Source organism: Lactuca serriola, chromosome 8 (assembly GCF_051521515.1).
Source record: "Lactuca serriola cultivar US96UC23 chromosome 8, Lser_US96UC23_V15, whole genome shotgun sequence".
In the NCBI taxonomy this organism is placed as follows: Eukaryota; Viridiplantae; Streptophyta; class Magnoliopsida; order Asterales; family Asteraceae; genus Lactuca; species Lactuca serriola.
This window is the reverse complement of record NC_136415.1, coordinates 116096904-116118514: the sequence shown is the minus strand read 5'-3', so window position 1 is coordinate 116118514 and position 21611 is coordinate 116096904. Positions and strand designations below refer to the sequence as shown.

At 29.4% G+C, this 21611-nt stretch overlaps 1 protein-coding gene, 2 long non-coding RNA genes and 1 pseudogene across 4 annotated transcripts; 3 read left to right on the top strand and 1 right to left on the bottom strand.

The window, feature by feature from the left end:
- The first annotated feature begins 1649 nt into the window (after window positions 1–1649).
- On the top strand, window positions 1650–2802 carry LOC145071005 (iron-sulfur assembly protein IscA-like 1, mitochondrial). Its single transcript, XM_079017957.1, has 3 exons — window positions 1650–1915; window positions 2278–2395; window positions 2547–2802. Exons 1-3 carry the CDS (start codon window positions 1726–1728, stop codon window positions 2614–2616), a joined length of 378 nt encoding a protein of 125 aa, XP_078874083.1. The 5' UTR covers window positions 1650–1725; the 3' UTR covers window positions 2617–2802.
- Window positions 2803–7513: 4711 nt separating this feature from the next.
- Window positions 7514–10049, top strand: LOC145068880 (pentatricopeptide repeat-containing protein At4g14850 pseudogene; annotated as a pseudogene).
- A 2935-nt stretch (window positions 10050–12984) lies between these two features.
- On the top strand, window positions 12985–15192 carry LOC145069098 (uncharacterized). 2 transcript variants are annotated; one of them, XR_013689273.1, is made up of 5 exons: window positions 12985–13321; window positions 14102–14418; window positions 14489–14575; window positions 14770–14894; window positions 14975–15192. It is a non-coding gene; the product is annotated as an uncharacterized LOC145069098 (long non-coding RNA). The 2 variants fall into 2 exon arrangements; XR_013689272.1 differs by having other exon boundaries at window positions 14102–14575.
- A 618-nt stretch (window positions 15193–15810) lies between these two features.
- Window positions 15811–20447, bottom strand: LOC145071285 (uncharacterized). Its single transcript, XR_013690359.1, has 2 exons — window positions 19503–20447; window positions 15811–16018 (listed from the first exon to the last, which is right to left on the bottom strand). It is a non-coding gene; the product is annotated as an uncharacterized LOC145071285 (long non-coding RNA).
- Between the last annotated feature and the right edge of the window lie 1164 nt (window positions 20448–21611).

Below are 21611 nucleotides of genomic sequence, written 5' to 3'. Positions count from 1 at the left end.
CATTTGCTTCTTTTGGAAGATCACCATCACAGAGCTCCTTAATAATAACTTTTTTGCTTTCCTTTTGGAGACATAAAATAGGTCAGCGAATTAGTTTGTCCATGTTCTGTATACACTTCAATGACCTTGTTATCTCCAATATATTGAGCCAAATTCAAGACATAATTATCATTCCCTAAAGCTCTAAGACCAAAATCCAAGTCTTCATGAGGAATCCTAAAATGGTAATATATTACTGGGGGTACAGAGTAACCTAGCTCTAGCATCATTGCGTCTAGTTCATGAACTGAGAACTCATCAATGTCTACTAAATCAATATATCGCACTTCACCTTTAACATATTTCGTGTTTGGAAGCTTGGTAAAATTTCCACCATGGCGTAGCTTTATGGTGAACATTGTTGGTACACGCTCTACAAGATACAAAAAACATTAAGTAGGAAATTATCAGATGTTTGTATTTTTGGCTCTATTCTTCAGATCATCAAGAAACCCAACAAAATTTCGTAAACAGAGGATAAGTGAAACTAACGATATTCATTTGTGATGTCATACGTCTCGCCTTTTGGCCTAATCGCCCACATTACGAACACCATTTACAGTTGAAAAGCAAAAACAAGTAAACACCTTGGACCAAATCTTGATTAGGGTTTTTGCGTTCAAAATGAATGACGAAGAAGATGGAAGTGTAGGAGATAACTAAATATTTTGTGATTTTGTGTGTAATATGGCGCTAAGACGGTAACAAGTGGGTTTATTTCAGGAATTGTAAAAATGGTCCCTCAAGTAAAAAGACATTTATGCCCTCGTGTGCAATGCACGTGAGGGGTTTAACAGCCACAAACTAACGGAAGTTAACCCCAGGGACTTGTTCCACAAACAAACCTGTCAATAAGGACCATAAATCCAAATTTTAAAAGGTTTGGACCATATCCATAAAAAATGACAAACCACAAGGACCATTTTTGCATTTTTGTCTAGTATTTATGTAGGTTGGAAAAGGGGGTAAAAAATTGATTTAAAAAAAACGGTAATAGTTTGAGTAAAAACGGCTAGTTGTGTAATTTATTTTGGAAGGTAATTCGTAGACAATAATTTTTTTTCCCACAATAATTTATGCTTAAAAATGATGTAATCCTTCTTAATAAATGAAGGTTTTTTTTTGTCACATGTCAATCTCTCATGAGTTTTGACACTTGTCATTTTGTGGTATTTTTGAAATAAATATTATCCACTTGTCAATTTTTAGTTTGTTAAATTTTTTAAAATTAAAATCATAAACTTATATAGGTAAAGTATTGAATATCATATATATATATATATATATATATATATATATATATATATATATATATATATATATATAATATTAAATTGCAATAAATACATTTCTTCCTTTTTTTATTTTAAAGTTGTATATTAAAAAATATTTTTTGTTTACATTTTAATGTTTAATTTTTTTTTTTAAATCAACCCGTATATTACACAGGTCTGACACCTAGTGTATATTAAATATAAATTCTTATTTATTATTAAAAAAAAAAAAAATGTCTTCAGTGATTTCCCATTGATTTTGGATTTTCTAATCTTGATGACGAATTACCAACGTGACGGTCAAAAAATGTCGAAAAGTAGATACCCTAACAACAGAAAATTCCATTTCTATTCGATTCAAGTTCCATTTCAAGATCACAATTTCTCCCAACCACGAAACGCGATCCGTTGAATGGCGTCTCCGGTACTGGCGAAGGCGGCGGCGAAGGTGGGTTCGGCAGCCCGCCGGCAAGCCCTCACGCTAACGGAAGCCGCTGCGGACAGAATACGACAACTCCTTCACAATCGCCAACGCGCCTTTCTCAAGCTCGGCGTCAAGGCTCGCGGCTGCAATGGCTTATCCTACACCCTCAATTACGCAGGTTCGCAATCGATATATATTTGAATATGTTATCTATGTTAATTTATGCTTCTCTTGTCTCTACAGAATTGGGCTTTTTTTGTATTTCGTTTTGTTTAATCGTACTCGATTGCTTTTCGCAAAAACCCTAGTTGCTTCTTATCAATTTGTATTCATTCGTTTTTTCAAGTGTTTGCGTTCGACTCCAGATTTATGTGAATTGTTAAACCTAATTCTCCTCAAATCACATATTATTTTGTCCGTAAAAGATCAGAAAATCATAATCAGAATCAAAGGGTGTATCCTGAAGTGCTAGATGATGAACGTGTAGTTAGACTGTTGGTTATCAAACTAACTCCTGTAAATTGTTGGTTTTCTATGTAGATGAAAAAGGAAAGTTCGATGAACTGGTTGAAGACAAAGGTGTGAAGATTGTGATTGATCCAAAAGCTCTGATGCATGTAATCGGAACAAAAATGGACTTTGTAGATGACAAGTTGAGGTACGAACATCATACCTTCATTACCAGATAAATTATTTCTACTTAGAGTATCGTTTCAACATCATCATTAGTGTCTCAATCTTCAATATTTACACCAGTAAGCTGTTGTTTATCTCTTATCTCTTATTTATTTATAATTGTTATGAAACAGGTCAGAGTTTGTATTTATCAACCCTAACTCAAAGGGACAATGTGGGTGTGGTGAATCTTTCATGACATAGAGGGTTATTGATAGTTGAATGGGAGAAAGGTGACAACTCCATTGGTTTGTATATTCATTCAACAAATTAAAACTATACAGATTAACCTTATTTTGTAATTTGTATATGATAACAGCAACAAATTGTTCTTCCCCTTATTTTTGTGTTTGCATCAGATTGAACTACACTAAATTGTTCTTGATGTTACTATTGTGCTTGTCTACATTGATCATTATGTTTATGCTTTTCATGAAACATAGAACAAATTATTTGTGTGAGTTTGAATTGATCGTGATGTATATTCATAGTATAAGTTGTATTTCCGTCGAACTCTTTGTGTGTGGGTTTGAATTAATTGTTTTCTTTTCTTTCTATAATCCTGTATTTATTATTATTATATTTTTTTTTTTGATAAATTGGTCTGTGTCAATCACCAATAACATAGTCTTAAATCTATATCTTATAATAAAGGTTCATCCAACTTAATATCATTCAAGATAGGTTATATATATTGAACCATATTCGTTTGAATTTGTTAAACTAATCAATCATTTTTTTAACTTATTGTATTTAATTAGTGGTTATGTTATTCGACTGGTTATATCGAGAATATAGTTCATTGAGATAAATCAAGTTGCTAGAGCCTGAAGAATGAGATGAAGGAAAAGAGGATTTGAAAATGCGTTCATATTTTTTTTTCTAACTTCCTGCAAGATTTTGTGCGTTACTTCTATTATTTGCCAACTTCTTTGAAGATTTTTCTTTTTGTGAGCATTTATATGCTCATGGGATGAAAGAGATAAATAGATAGAACTTTTATCTTTTGAATGAACTTATTGTTGATTAAATCCATGAAAATCATTAAAGAAAAAAATGATTATGTTTTAATTTATTCATGTAATCAATAATTTTTATATTAGTTTATTTTAACGCACACATTTTAATTTACTTCAAAACTACTCTTTAATTTTATATGTCTCGGACGAGACTTAACCCACAATTTCACAAAAAAGTGGCGTGACAGCATATAGATTAGGCCAAAAGCATGTTTTTATGTTACTTACCTAAATGGTAGTTAAATTGTAGTTGGTTATATGAAAATAGAGTTTTGGGGTTTTATTTAGGAATTTAAATAAAAGTTAAACCATATTGCTATTTTTATGATAGAAATGTGCAATTATGAAATATAATAGTTGCAATGTAATTAAGTATGTTGTTGTACCTAACAAATTCCTAAATGGTATTTTTCTTAACATCCGACAAAACTCAAAACTCAATAAGAAGAAGAAGGAACTTAATGTAAGCTATATTTTCAATTTTATTTTAGATGTTGAGTTAATTCATGTAAACATATTTTCTTATGTTTTATCATTAGACACTCCATATATAATGCATAAATACTATTATATATGTAATTGATGTTGGTTAAATTTACTTGTTGATAACATTATAATTATTGCAAATAGGTGATTAGGATAGAATGTTTGATTTTTATGATGAAAACTTTATAAATTGATACATGATGTGTATTGTGATAACATATTTACAACTAATCATGTATATTTATATAATGTTGTCCAGTTCTTATATGATATGTTAATATTTTTTACTTATGCACAATGTACGGACACACTTCTAATATACTTTAAAACAAGTGTCATTTGACTTCAATAATAATTATTTGAAACTCTTAAGACTTTTCAATTTCTCTTTTAATTAACACTTAAACTCATTTATTATTTTAATTTCAATAATAACTTTTCAATTTTCAACCCAATATATTTAATTTATTAATTTAAGTTGGATGTATAACATTATCTTTTTTTGGAAGAGACCAAAGTCTCGGCAAACTATAATATTATCTTTTTAATGCTAACATTTTATAGTTAGTGATCTAGTATACTTAAATTTGTAATCTAAATATAATATTAAGTGCAAAACATAAATCAAAAGTCAAATAAACTTGAGAAAAATATCCATAGACTAGTTTTTTAGATAGTTAAAAAAATATGATATAATTTTAAATGTAAAGCCTACATCAAAATGTCAAATAAACAAAAAAATGACCACAAATTATTTTTTATAATAAGTATAATTTTCCATAAAGGTACTTTTATAATAACTAAAATTTTATTATTTTATAAATAACTTTAAAAAAAACATACTTCCACGTCCCAAAATTATTGTCCACGAAAAAAAACACAAATTAATAAAACATTAATTACCATTAACTTTATTAAAAGAAATGACAATTATATCATTTTGTTGCGTTTAATTCCATGATAGTTGAATTTAATTTCATGGTAGTTTAACTAATAATTGTGGGTATTTTGGTAAAAATAATATTTAGTTTTATAAGTAGGCTATTATTTTGAGACAAACCAAAAATGAAACATAGACTATTAATATGGGGCGGAGAAAATATTTAATTACCTTGAAAACAATAACACATTTTAAAATAATAATAATAATGAAAACTAAAAAGATTATAGTATGTGTTATTTTTAGAATTAAATTAAAATAAGTCGATTCAAATATCATAATAATGTTAGATCGTACAACCTAAATGAAAATTTGAAATTAAGCAAAAAAATGGACGATCAAAAACTATATTTTTATAATAATAATTGTTTTCAAATCAATAGTTTTTAATTAATTTACTATTAAGATGATATAATTATAAAATGACTCTATATAAATCGGTTAACTATAAGACTGCACCAAATGGGTGCGTCAAGCTCACTCGCCCTGCACGCTAATCACGCCAAACACCGCACTCTGGTGTACACCAAGACTTTCATGATGTATGGTTAGTGTGAAGAGAGAGAGAAGGAAAAGAGATGACGGTGACCCCTTGACTAGCTTAAACCAATCAAATTTCACATAACACTAAAATGATTGTTAAAAAATAAGCATAAATTGTAAATGATTTAAAAAAATGATGTGGTATGCTAAGAAACCACCACTCTCTAACATCATGCTATGTTTAGGTATATGGCTGGAAACAAGCCGAATGACATGAATAAGAGCTTGTTCATGTTCGTTCATTTAAACAAGTCGAGCAAACGAATGAATTCTATTGTTCGTGTTTGTTCGTTTAACAAATTACATTGTTTATATTCGTACATTTATGTACATGAACATAGTAAACGAACAAAGATAAACAAACACGATTAAATACATATGAACCTAAACAAACATATAATATAGTAATATAATAATAAATTGAACATAAATAAATATAAATAAACTTAAATGAAAAAATATAAACAAACGTAAACGTACAACATAAATGAATATTTACCAATATAAATAAATGAATAAGATCATTGCTCATGTTTGTTCATTCAACTAAACAAACATGATCTTTTTTTTTATTATTAACCTAAAAAACAACCACTTTTCTTTAACATGATAAAGAGAAGAAAGTTTCTGTCAAATAATTCGACAAACTTTCAGTAGGTCTGACAATGGAGCGGATTTTGACCCTGATCCGATCAAAACCCTTAAAAATTATATGGGTTTGGAGCATAGTTTTTGATCCGTTTACCCGTTAACGACCCGTACCCACTAACCCTTTTATTAAAAGGGTCGGGTATGGATCAGCACCGATCCGCTCCGTTTATAACCCGCCCCATATAAATTTTAGAAATATAAATTTATATTTTATATTGCATAAAGTTTATATTAAATTCCAATCAGAAATACAAAGATAAAAAGCTAAAGACTAAATTATTTTTACATAGGAGTCAAAGACTCAACTTCTAGACTTCTAGTCTTCTACTCTTCTCCCAAGATTCATGATTTCATTTCATTTATTTTTCATCATGTAATCACCAATTTCATTTATAAATCAATAAGGTTATTTATCAACCGGAAGAAAGTTTGTAATTTCTATTCTCTATCAATGCGATCGACGGTCAAAAACCAATAGGAAGTAATTAAAATAATGATTTTAATTCCAATAGAAAGTTCTCGAGTACATAATGTGTTTTCTAAATCAAAACTTAGTTTTATTTAATAAATGTGATTTTATGATTTAAGTAAAATGTGTTTTATTATTCAAAAAACGTACGGGTTACGGGGCGGGTTTGGATATCTGCTGATTCGGTGGATAAGGGTATGAGTTTGATTATTCAAAACCCTGCGGGTTACGGAGCGGGTTTGGATCGGATTTTGAAATTTGTTAAAAGGGTTTGGATCAAGATCGATTCGCTCCAAACCCGTCCCATTGCCAAGTCTAACTTTCCGTTCATAATCTGTTTACAACACTACTTAGGTGGTATGAAAAAAGAAACATAATACCGTATGTTTCCCTCTAATCTAATAGAGTAATAATTAAACTCTGAAGAACAATATTGGTGGGTATCTTGATTTAAAGCTTATAATATATATATATATATATATATATATATATATATATATATATATATATTTAAAACTTAACAGTCAATTAAATTTAGTAAATCGAATACAAAACACATATAACATGTTAATTTGTTATCATTAAAAAGATGACTTATTATTTATTTTTGTTTGTTTGAAGACTAGGTGTGAAACCCGTGTATTACACGGGTTGGTTCAAAAAAAAATTAAACATTAAAGTGTAAACGGAAAATATTTTTTAATGTATAACTTTAAATTAAGAAAGATACATATTTATTGCAATTTAATATATCATATTTAATACTTTACATATATAAGTATATGACTTTAATTTTAAAAATTGGAACAAACCAAAAATTAACAAGTGGATAATATTTAATTCAAAAATACCACAAAATGACAAGTGTCAAAATTAACGAAAGATTGACACGTGGCAAAAAAACCTTCATTTATTAAGGTGGATATTTCCAAGAAAAACAAGAATGCTCGCTCCATAAAATGATTAAGCCCCTCAGGTATATGAATGAGAAGAAGATCTGTCAACACGCACCAGAGTGGATGTACCTACAAACCACCACCACCATCACCAACACGCACGGAGAGACAACCTTTCGCTTGCGTCTTACCCTCACTCACACAAATTAGATTCCATCCCTACATCTTCTACACTAAACCCTCGATCCATCAACTCCTCTATTTCTTTACTGATTCAACTCTATCACCCACTGCATCTTGTTTTGACTGATAGCTTATGGAGACAGCAACGAGAAGGATAGGCGGGCGACGACGGAGCGATCTGGGAAGAAGTGAGAGGCGTAATTTGTTATGACATTTCGAATGTTAACCAAACACTTGCAAGAACACTCGAATACCTTGGCGCACATTATTCAAACCTACGCCCAATCCAAACAGTTAACTAATGGAAAGCTACTTCATGCGCAGCTCATCACTTCTGGTTACCCATCATCCACATATCTTACCAATCATCTAATGTCCATGTATGGGAGATGCGGTCACCTCGGGTACGCCCATAGGCTGTTCGATGAAATGCCTCAAAGAAACTTGGTGTCTTGGACTGCTATGATCTCTGCGTTTTCTCAGAATTCTGAGTTCACAAAAGCAATTACCACATTTTGTGGAATGTGCGTCTCCGGTGAAAGCCCAAACCAATTTGCGCTTTCCAGTGTGATTCAAGCTTGCTCGTCTCTCAAATCTGTCCAAATTGGTAAACAAATCCATTGTCTTGCTCTTAAGGTCGGGTTTAGTTTTGAGCTTTTTGCGGGTAGTAATTTAGCAGACATGTACTCAAAATGTGGGTCTATCATTGAGGCTTGTATGGTTTTTGAGGAGATGCCTTCTAAAGATGAAGTTTCATGGAACTCAATGATTAATGGGTATGCAAAAAATGGTTATAACGAAGAAGCACTTATTTCTTTTAAGAAGATGCTGACTGAAGATGTTATAATCGATCAACATCTTGTTTGTAGTACACTTTGTGCTTGTGGACCTTTAAAAGCATATAACATTGGAAGATCTCTTCATTCCTTTGTTACAAAATTGGGATTTGAACAACATATTTCTGTGGGCAATGCACTTATGGACATGTATTGTAAACTAGGAGACATGGATAGTGGTTCGCAGTTGCTCAACATCAACTCTAAATGTACAAATATCGTTTCCTATACTTCTTTGATTGATGGATATGTTGAATCTGATCAAATCGAGAAGGCATTCACTATTTTCATTGAGCTAAAAAGACAAAGAGTTGAACCTAATGAGTTCACCTTTTCTAGCTTAATCAAAGCTTGTGCTAATCATGCTACACTTGAACAAGGGGTCCAACTTCATGCCCTAGTGTTAAAATACAATCTTGATCAAGACCCTTTTGTTTCTTCCATCATTGTTGACATGTATGGGAAATGTGGTTTGCTTGATCATTCGCTTCAAGCATTTGACAAAATCTCTAAACCAAATGAGTACACATGGAATTCATTGATTGGTGTGTTTGCTCACCATGGATTAGGGCACAAAGCTATAGATGTATTTGAAAAGATGTTATTGCATGACATTAAACCAAATTCAGTCACATTTATAAATCTTCTAAACGCATGTAGCCATTCGAGGTTATTAACAGAAGGATTAAGCTACTTCAACTCCATGGAAACAATCTATGGTGTAAAACCTAAATCAGAACATTACTCTTGTGTTATTGACTTATTGGGAAGATCAGGGAAGCTTAAAGAAGCTGAAGTTTTTATAAAAAGTATGCCATTTGAGGCAAACGCCTACGCATGGTGTTCTTTTTTAGCTTCTTGTAGAAAATATGGTGATAAAGAAAGGGGGGAGTTTGCATCCAAAAGTTTAAAGATTATTGACCCTTTAAACAGTGGGGCCCATGTTTTACTTTCGAATATATACGCAAAAGAACAACAATGGGAGGATGTGAAAAGTGTTAGAAAGATGATGAAAGATGAAAATGTGAAAAAACTCAAGGGGTGTAGTTGGGTTGATGTTGATAACAGAGTTCATGTTTTTGGAGTTGAAGATTTGTGCCATGGGGATAAAAAGGAGATTGATTTGAAACTTGATGATCTTTTGAGGAAGATAATTGAAGTTGGATATGTTCCTGATGTTGAATATGTTCCATTTGATTTGGATTATGATATGAAGGTGAATATTTTGAATCATCATAGTGAGAGGATTGCAATAGCGTATGCACTTATAAGGATGCCAATTGGGAAACCGATTATTGTGAAGAAGAATTTAAAAGTTTGTGTTGATTGTCATTCTGCAATTAAGTTGATGTCTAAAGTTGAAGGGAGAGAGATTATTCTTAGAGATAATAGTCGGTTTCATCACTTTGTGGATGGATCTTGTTCTTGTAAGGATTTTTGGTAAGTTTTAAGATGATTTTGTTTATTTGGAGCTAAACTTTTGAGTAGCTAAAGAATTTTGTATGTAGTAGTCAATAGTTAATAGTTGTTCAAAATCATGCATGAAATAGTTGTCATATGAAAAAAAAACATATTTTGTAATTTGTCACTAAAGTTGTGCAAAGACCACTTATTTCCAATAAAGTCTAGTTTCATATAGTTGTATCATATGAAAAACATATTTTGTAACATGTCATAAAAATTGTCGGACAAGTTGTGTGAAAAATTCAAATGGCTCAATGTCTAAAGATTCTAGCAAGAAGCTATAGAAAGAAAAAAACCAATTACAAAATGTCTAAAGGTTGTTGTAACCAACAAACCCAATTTCTAGAGCATTTATTATTTCTATTGCAAAACCATAAGAAAAAAAATCCTTTATCACATCAACAATTTGATGTTTTCTAATCTTAATACATGCAAAAACTTGACCGTTCCGAAATCGCCACAAATTCCAAAAGGCAATACACATCACCGCATCAATGATTTTTTTTTCCACAGAACCATGATAGTCATCAATTAGGGATGAGCAAAAGGACCGAACCGGCCGGAACCGGACATGACCCAGGAACCGGCTTCGGCCAAAATCAAGAACCGAACCGGCCCAGCGGTTCTACTGGTTCCGGTTCTATCGGTTCCCGGTTTTACCGGTTCTTGTCGTGTCTTCAAATGTTGGAACCGATCCTCGAAAAATAGCATCATACAATTCCGGTTTTTGTCGGTTCTATCGGGTCCGGTTCTATCGGTTCCGGTTACTACCGGTTCCCGGTTCAAAAAATCCACAGAAATAACGTCCCGGTCCCGGCCCGACCGGTTCCATCGGGTTCCGGTTCCAGTGCTGGTTCCGGTTCCGGTATCGGTTTCGGCCAGTTCCCGGTCTATATGCTCATCCCTATCATCAATAGCATCAAACATAGCTCTAGCTGAAACCATATTAACATCAAGCCAACTAAACATTGCATTCTATCTTCTAGTTGTCGCCTCAAACTTCAAAAACAAATGGTTTAGCTTTTCAAAGTTGCCATGCTTTAAAGTTAGAAGAACTTGTAATAGTCTTAAAAGATAACATATTCTCTTAGCCCCCACCCAATCGATTTTCCCCGCTCATTTTCACGCTATGAAGTTTCCTAAATTTCCTCTATATACGGTTTCGTTTTATCTCACAAACAACTACAAATTAGCCGTTTTTAGAGGAAGCTAGGGGTTTGAAACGAAATCATCTCCAAATCAATTCCTATAAACTAGGGCGGCAAACTTCCTTCTTCAACTTCTTAGTGTCTCTGAACACACAGAGACACAATCCACAAACATCAAGATTATGGTCTCTTCATCAGTCTATTAGAAGTGAATGTGTTTATAGTGTTGCTGTATTTTTTTATTCAACCGAAAGATGTAACAATGTAAGATGCTTTGTTTTGTGTTTTATCTCATACTAAAGCCGATAATGAAATTTCTACATCTGATTTTGAAATTTATGGGCGTCATAGGATGCCCTCAGGCTTATGGAGATGTGTTTGAGGAATCCAGATCATATTTGGAAACTTTAGAGGTGACGAAAGAACATCGATCCCTTTTCTCTCGGGTAACCAAGATTTTTATTATTTGAATGGTGTATTATTTGAATGGTGTAACTGTTGGTCAAATACAATTTCAATTTAGTCTTCTTTAACTGCTTTAGTTTCTAGGGTTTTGTTTCTTTTAGTGTTTTGATTCTTTAGGTCCTAAATAATTTATGTTATTTTTAAACGATATGATGTGGTTTATGTGTTTTAACTTTTAATAAGACTTTAGATTATATGAAAGACTAACAAAAAAATTGGTTATATTATTTAGCCTTAAATTACTTTATGATGATTTTACATAATGGACTGCTCAATCTCTATCTTTTATTCCATGATTTTTTGAAGTGTTTAGCTCAATCTCTATCTTTTATTCCATGATTTTTTGAAGCGTTTAGAAACATGATACACATTTGACACCGATTCAACAATTACACTCTCATAATTATCACACTTATTATTAATGAAACAGGATATACATATTCGACCAACTCTTTAGAGAAGGTAACTAATTAATGGAGCCAACATGTTTTATATTTTTCTTTGCTCAATAAAAGTGTATAAAATTTTCAAAAATTGGTGTTGTTTAGATCTAGAAATTGGTTACTGTTTTTCGTCATTTGTTTTACTTGGTTTTTATAGCAAATTTCAAGATTTTAATCTAGGTTTTTGCTGAAACAAGGGAGGAACGGAAACATCTTTCAAGATTAAAGGAGAGAGGCCTCATTTCTGTTAGGGAGAATTTCATATATGCCCCTTTTAAACGTCAAAATACCATATTTGTCTAGTTTAATTTCTCAATATCATATTTACCTTTCATAAACCTTCAAAATATTATATTTTCCTAAATCCTTTTTTATAATGTTTTTAATATTTATAATAATTTTTATACCTTATAATTATTATAATAATTAAGAAATTTAACCATATTATCCTTACGTCTATGATAATGGAATGTGAACTTCTAAATTGTTGGAATGTCGGTCTCTTGACAGACAAAAAAATTTATCTTTAACCCTTTCTATGGAATGTATATTTTGATTGTTTAGTTTTTGTTGTTGTTGATTATTATCATTTTGTAGATGAATGATATTTTAGATATTATCATTGATATTTTGATGTTTAAAAAGTGCATATACGACATGTTAATAACAATTCTCTCTCATAAGATTTATCCTAGGTGAGAATATTTTGAAAGTACATTACTATTTTATAAATAAGATTTGAAGTTTTTATTCAACATAATATCAAGTAATTTGTTGGAAGATTTAATGTCTTTTGACAATTAATAAAATTTAATTCTTATATACAACTTGTGATACATGAGATAAAAGGTGTTGGTATTTTCGTAATTTATAATACTATAAATTTTATGTTCCCTTAGGAACAGTATGTACGGTTAAAAATTTCCTCTTCTTTTTACTTGTTACCCGAGTTATCTTTTTACTGCATATCTGCAATTCTGTGGGTGATAAGAAAGATGTCGGTAGGTCGGTGGGTATGCTTCGCTCCATTCTTCTGAAACCCACCGCTTCCACAATTACCCACAAAATCTACAATCGATGTTTTTGCGTCTACTGCACATATCGAAGAGGAACACAGTAAGTTCCAACGATGATGATAAACCCTACCTATGCAGGCGATTCAACACAAGATTACCTCCTCTACCGTGCTTTGTTGATTTCAATTTGGTATTAATCGATTCATTTATCGAAGTAGCTGCTGTTTAAAGGTCGTTACATAAAGAGAAGGGCGGCAACACGCAAGGCCTCGATGAAGATCGACACTAAGAATCTGATACCCACACATATTCAGTCGTTACATATTCAATTGTTCTACTTCCCTTTTCTGGTATGTCGCATTTTTTATCAAAAAAATTAATCGCAGTCAAACAACACATGCACTGTTCAAGTTTTGTTATTTTTCATTTCGTATCATATGTACCAGAGTTACTATCTGCCAGTTTCCTATTAGGAAATAACTGTGGTACTCTTCATGACCATGGTACACATGTTGTTTCAAATCGACTTTTCCTAATTGAGAACAAAATACTCATTTCTTTAAAAATTTCTTTGCTTCATTCATATCTTTGTGTGATGCTCTTATACACAAATTACATTGTAGATGATCTTTTTTATCGTTATACCACTATTGTTAGCATTAAAAATGATAGTGAGGTATTGTAACTAGACTATTTTTGCATAAATTTCCTTTCGTGCTTTTTTTTGTGACAAATCACTTTCCTCTATGTATAGAGTTCTACCAGTGGCATGAAAATTAGGGGGAAAAAATACTTCACAAGTCTAGAGCTATACTCATGCCTTATTTCAGTAAAATCCTTTCTCTTGGGTAATGTTTATTTGTAGTACACACCATTGGCTTTACTACTTCTTTAGACATAAAGTTAAGAAAAATGTTTGTGTATTGAGGGACTGTATTCAATTCTATGTTAAAAGGTGGAGGATTACATTTGTTAGGTACCAGATTCTTCATATGACTTTAATAACCTACAATAATTCAGATTTCATATCCTAGAAAATAAATTCTTTCTTAATTTACCAGTTTTCATGATCATTGGACTTGAAGTCTATATGTTAATGTTTATTTCATCTTTTTCATCACTTTCAATAGGTCAAGAAGCACGCCGAATACAAACTGGGAATCATTTCCACATATCAAGTACACTAATAAAAACTATTCGAAAAGATTGATTTGTTAAAAATATATATATCACCACCTTAACTATTGTTTATCAGCTATATGATCTTTTTTAATTTCTTTATAGCACCTTTTTTTTATGCATTAAAACAATAAGAAACATCACCAGAGCTTGAACGATGGGAATTGAAAATGCAAGTTATCAGCTTAAATAAACCAACAACCATTATAGATCAACACAAAAGTTTGATTGGGAATTTTGAAGAACCCTATACTTGATGTCGCAACAGGTGAAGATAGAAATCCAAATGTAAACTTTTTGTTCTTCAATTCTCACAAATATTGTTTTCTTTTTTTCAGCCTATTCATTGGAGTTCAACTCATAAAAGTTAATATAGACCATTAAAAGGATCCATAGACATTACACCAAAAGGCATTTCTTTAAGGGTACGTTTGTCACACTGTTGTGTGTGATTTAAATTGTGTTTTCTGTTCTTGTATCATTAGGGTTTTTACAAGTTTTGATTATATGTGTTTTTTTTTCAACTTTAAGTTCCATGTGTTGTTTTTTGTTACTTTTTTGTTTCTATATGCATTTCAATTGCAAATGGCTGTGAATTTCTGATAAATACCGGTGTCAGGTGTTTTGGAAAAGTTACTGTAACCGTCAACATTCAGGTTATGTTCTCCTGCACAAGCCATTTTAACAACATTTATCACGTCACTTAAAGATTTCCTTGATTTGCTTTACAGGGCTCATGCATAGGTAAAAAATCCTATGTATTCTCACACTATGCCTTTTGAGATTTTTTTTTACAAAAATGTAACATTTTGACAAATGTGTAGATTGAACATGTTCATCGGTTTATAGAAGATTCAAGTTAACATCCTTTTGCAAACACTCAATGACTTCCAACCCCCGCAAAGTGTGGAATCTTCACTAGTTTAGCATGAGAGGAAAAGATTTCAATCTTAGGATTTAATGATATTGGGCAAATGAATGTGTGAAAAAGGTTACAGTGTAATCATATAGTTTTGGTCTTTCGGATAGACTAAAGTGCCAATATATATCTATAAAAGGTATTTATCATAATCATAATCCATATATATATATATATATATATATATATATATATATATAGAGAGAGAGAGAGAGAGAGAGAGTGTGTGTGTGGTTCAAATGAGAACCAAAAGAAATTAAGAACCCTAAGAATCATTTTTAATTTTTTTGCATTAAAGACATTTTGGACAAATCAAACATTAATAGAGCAAAGTAGTTGTCATTAAGAAACCTAGTTTTCAACTAACTGCCACTTGCTGTCGGACCGTCGTCCCATCAGACTGCCCTTGGATCGCCCCCAGACCACCGTCGGACTAACACCAAATTCAATGACATATTTTAGGTCGTATTTGCAATTCGCAGTTTAATAGAGCAAACATTGTAACTCTCATTTATTTGGTAATACTTTTTAACATTTATTATTTTATTTTTGCAGCAAAATATATAAAATTTAATAACAAAAATATAGAAATTTTCTCTCTTCTAAATTGTAGATTTCTTAAAAAATATATATATATCGTTTATAAGACATATTCACAGTTTCAAATACCATTTTCATAGTTTAATAAACATATTAATTCACTAATAAATAGTTTAATATTTTTATGCATACATTCAGTCATATTTTACCATAAAAATTCTATAAAATATACAATTTAATACAGTCAAATTTTAATTTAAAACATAAAATTCACAACATAATACAATTCATTATAAACCAGTTTACATGTTCAAAAAAGTCAAACCTAAGCTATGCCACCACCAACTACCACATGTCACCACCTAAAACTTATTCCACCAGCGCAAATAACGTTCTTTTCAATTTAGATCTGCATATAAAATCATGGATTAATAGCTTAAGTAATATATTTATAATTTAATAAACTAATTAATTTACTAATCCAAAGTTCAATACAAAATAATTATAAAAAATGATACATTTTAGATATTTATACAACACAAAAAATAAATATATTCACAAGAAAATTAATACAAAAATTCATACATCAATCATTCATATCATATCATACATACTTATAAAGCTAGCATTTTTTCTTGAATCTCATGCATTTGAAACCCCCATTCTTTTTTCCTTTCACCACATTCATTTGAAACTCCCATGACTTTTCAATTTCTTTATAATAATAATTATAATTTGTTAATTAGGTTAAATAAATATCAAATCTAAAGTGTAATCATATATAAACTAAATTTCAATATTAAAATAATATCTTTACTTCTACTTATAAAATTATGTTTTTTTAACTTTTAACATATTATACTTAATTTATTAGTTTTAATATATTGTTGGATGTAAACCATTATCATTTTAAATGTATAATTTTTGAATAATTTGTATAAAATATTTAAATTATTAATTAAAATATAAAATTATAGGCTCAACTTAAATATAAATTTTATTTAACTTAAACAACCCAAAAACTATTTTTTAAATAGTTAAAAGTGATAAAATATAGTGTCTTTCTAATAATGATTGTAAGTTGGTTAATAAGATTAAATAAATATCAAACCTAAAGTGTAATCATAAATAGACTAAATTTCAATTTTAAAATAATATCTTTACTTCTATTTATAAAGTTATGTCTTTAAATTTTAACATATTATACTTAATTTATTAGATTAAAAATGTTGTTGCATGTAAACCATTATTAGTTTAAAGCTACAACTTTTGAATAATTTGGACAAAATACTTAATTTGTTAATTTAAATATAACATTACAATGTCAACTTAAATATAAATTTCAGTTCCACTAAAAAAACCAAATAATATTTTATAAATAGTTAAAAGTGATAAATGCAAAAACTAAATTGTAATATCAGTTTAACTAAAATATTTCCTAAATATATTTTTATAATCGTTAAAAATTTTCAAATAAGTAGCTTAAAATAACTTATAATAACAATAGTTAAAAATAACTCTATATAAATGATTATATTGTTACCTTTAAAATCAAAAAATAATGCTTGATGTTTTAAATAATTATAATGATAAAAATTAAAACATTAAGCAAATAAATTTTAAAAAATTAGTTAACAATAACAACTATAAATAATATTAAATCATATATAATATTTAATTTTATTGATGTGTAACTCGCGAGTAGAAGTCATTCAAGCGATTGAGATTATGACGTTATAATAGATGTATATATTATCATATAATTCAAAATAATCAATATATTATATCAAATTAATATACAAATTATTATATCAAATTTAAAAACAATGTTAGTGTTATATTTAAAAAATATAAATTTGTAAAGACTTCAACTATATAGGTGTTTATGTGCATTACAATGTCAACTCAAATATAAATTTCAGTTCCATTTAAAAAACTAAAGAATATTTTGTAAATAGTTAAAAGTGATAAATTGTAGTGATAAAAGCAAAAACTAAATTATAATCTCAATTTAACTAAAATATTTCTTAAATATATTTTAATAATCGTTAAAAGTTTCCAAATAAGTAGCTTAAAATAACTTACAATAACAATAGTTAAAAACAACTCTATATAAATGATTATATTGTTGTCTTTAAAATAAAAAACAATGTTTGATGTTTTAAATAATTATAATGATAGAAATTAAAACATTAAGCAAATAAATTTTAAAAAATTAATTAACAATAAAAACTATTAGAAATAACATCAAATCATATATTATATTTAATGTTATTCATGTATAACTCGCGGGTAGAAGTCATTTAAACGATTGAGAATATGAAGTTACAATAAATGTATATATATTATCATATAATGCAAATATAATCAATATATTATATCAATTTAGTATATACAAATTATTGTATCAAATTTTACATAACATTATTGCTATATTTAAAAAAACATATATTTGTAAAGACATCAACTATATAGGTGTTTCTGCGCAACGCGCGGGCATTCGCCTAGTTTTAACATAAAATTCATTAAAAAATTCACAACTTAATATAATAAATTCACAGTTTAGTACACATAATTCACAGTTTAATGCACAAAAATTATACATTCATAGTCATATTCTTAACTTAAAACTTACATTTATACATTCAAATATTGAGGCTGGTGTTTCTTTCAAAGTTCTTTTACACACTATTCACAATTTAAATTTCACACACTTTATTCAAAATTAGATAAAATCATTTTGGTATATAACGCGCTTCTTTCATAATATATTTTAAAATCAAACAAAAAAATTATAAAATATCACAACGTAATATTAGTCAATTTATATTTTAATACAGTTAATTCATAATTTAATACAAAAAATTCACAATTTAATATAGTCAATTCACCATTTAAACGGGAAATTCACAACTTAATAAAATCATTTCATAGTTGAAAACACAAAAATTACAACTTAATACACAAAATTCTCAACTTAATGCAATAAATTCACAGATTAATAAACAAAAAGTATGCATTGATAACCATATTATCAATTTAAAACTCTTAATACAGTCAATTCACAAATTAATACACAAATTTCATAGCTTCTACAATAAATTCACAGTTTAGTTCTCAAAATTTATATATTCACAACTTAACAGCACTTAAAACTAAGACGAACAAAAATAGACAAAAAAATAAGAGATTAAAATATTAAATTCACACCTTAATAAAAAAAAACAAGAAAAAAACTTACATCATAAATGTAAGTAGAAATTTAATACAAATATTTATACATAAATTTTTCGTATTTTAACAAATATTTATACATAAATGTAAGTAGAAATTTAATACAAATATTAAATGTAAGTAGAAATTTAAAAAGAAAAACAAGAAAAAAACTTACATCATAAATGTAAGTAGAAATTTAATACAAATATTTATACATAAATTATTCGTATTTTAACATAAATTTCAGAGTCCGTTCACAACTTAATAAATAATCTATTCACAACTTAATACATTGTACATTCACAACTTAATAAAATTGTATAATTGTCTAATGATAATAAGATTTATTTATGCATCTCCACTTTGGTTCTAATTACAGCTTTCGAGTAACAGCATCTTCATTTTACATGTTTACTGACAAAGTTTACTTCACACATTAGTATATTAGTATATATATAAGTATATATGACATATTTACGTTTTATATATATATATATATATATATATATATATATATATATATATATATATATATATATATAAGTGTATGTTATTGTGTGTATGGCATATTATATTTATATATAACTATTTATAACTAATACCTAAACCACTTATTCTATCTATCATAGTTAATTAATTAATACTTTAATTAATTCAAAAGTATAGATAAAAAGTACCTGCAAAAGTGCAGCATCAAAATTTAAGTTTTTCCTTTTCTCCTGTTTACTTTTGCAACTTTGAGAATTACAACTCAATATGATATTAATAAAATGTCGACGTCTCATTATTCTCTTTTCTAATTCCCAATCGTAGGTGCTGCTTTTACTTCTCTGTTTGCACCATTGACGACTTATTCCCTAAAGTATCATTTTGAGCTATCGTCGTCGGAGCTCATCATCAAAATAAATATCAATCAGATCTGGAACAAAAAGAACATCGACGATGGCTTGAAACAACATAGTTAATGCCAGAAACAAAGATTGAAGCAATTGAAACTCGAATTCACTTATATCTATACATATATGGACTAGAAAAACCACTGGAATCACTAAAATCGAAGTAGATTTGAGCAGGAAGTGTAAAGGAAAGTTACCGGATTCATAAATCTCTTGACAAACCATCGGATACGATAGTCGGAACTTCGTTGGATATCACATACGAGGATTTGATGTTCGTTTGCTAAAGGTTTTGGTTCATTCGTCAGAGAACTAAGACCCCGACAGTGATGACAGTGGTTGTTTCGTCATCGGAAATGGTGGCGGTGATTGGAGGTTGCAACAGAGTAAGAGATGTGACGCTGGATGGGTTGTCGCCGGCGGTGTGGTGGTGGAAAGGTTACCGTCGGTGGAAAGGGCCGTTGTCGACGGTGTGGTGGTGGAAAGGTTGTCGTCGGCGGTGGTGGAGGTGTTGATGTTCATCCACATGAAGAAGAAGTTGAGAGGGTTTTTTTTGTCTAAGAGAAATTATGATCAGATCTGAAAGAACAGACACAAAAAAAAAAAATCAGGCTTAAGTTTTGTTTTATTTACCATCATACCATTTTTTGTTTTAGTTTATTGGACAAAAATAACATTTATTCGATAAATAACAAATATTTATTTGATGATAGGATAAAAGTTATAGGTTATTAGGTTTCTTAACCTTTAGGAGTTCTTATTTGATATATATACTAGGTTATAACCCGTGGAAACGTTTGTATTTTAAAATTATTATATAAACAAAAAAGTATTAAATGTCAAAAAAAATATTCATGCCTAGTTGTCTAAAAATGTATTTTCAAACATAAAAATAAATATGAGTTAATATCCTTTGATAATCATCAATACAAGCAAGTCAAACAATCCGAATGTAGATAATTTAATCATGAAAATTCAAATTCCTTTGTTTCACTTTCAACGGTAAAACAAAGTACTTGAAATAAATATAAGTTTATGATATTGTGGTTTGCAACAGTGCTTTGTGAAATTGTAAGTAAAAATGTAATAAGTTTTTATCTAGTAATTCATCAAAATCATTAAAAGCGATGTAATTTCCACTATTTATTTGCATAAAGCGTATAACTGTTAATGACAACGGACAAAGAATGAAATAAAAAAGAAATATAAAAGGGTAGGTAGGTCTAAAAGTTTTGATGCCTTAGAGAACCAAAAGAAAAGATTTGAAACTTATAACATAGCCTAAAAATAAGCAAGTCAACAATCACTTCAAAGGGTTAATCCCACCATGACGATCAAGAAAACAACAAATTTCGTAGTCTTTCCTACAAGAGAAAGAAAGAATGAATTCATGTTAGTACAACTCTCTAAAGCTATCTTATGCAGTCAAAAATATCCCCATATGTAGACCTTCATACATTTGCTCAATATGTTAGCTTTGGTGATAATTATATAAATGGAATGAAGCACCATGTATACATGAGAAGAATCAGATCACATAGTTGCTTTTAATAAAACTAAGAGAATGAAGAAATGAAAAATAAGTTTATGTCGGTTGAACTGTTAATTTAAATAAACAAAACTGAGATATATAAGAAAGGAAATTAGTATTTGCACTAAATTAATAAGCACACAAAGAGATATCTTAAGCCAAACATACACACACATTATATCCATTGAAGCACAAAGTGCCACATCATTGACGCCACCTGGAGATCGATATTGCTTAGTAAAACATGATAAAAACATCATCAGTCAAAGTTGAGACAACTTATGAAGTTAAAGCAAAACCTTAATCCAAATTGTATGAGGTAAAAGTTCCTCTTTAAGCCTAACTGCGTTGAATTCTCC

Coding starts and splice junctions, on each gene's coding strand:
- LOC145071005 (XM_079017957.1), top strand. CDS start 1,726: ATGGCGTCTCCGGTACTGGCGAAGGCGGCGGCGAAGGTGGGTTCGGCA. Junction 1,916..2,277: donor CTACACCCTCAATTACGCAG/GTTCGCAATCGA, acceptor TTTTCTATGTAG/ATGAAAAAGGAAAGTTCGAT. Junction 2,396..2,546: donor TTTGTAGATGACAAGTTGAG/GTACGAACATCA, acceptor GTTATGAAACAG/GTCAGAGTTTGTATTTATCA.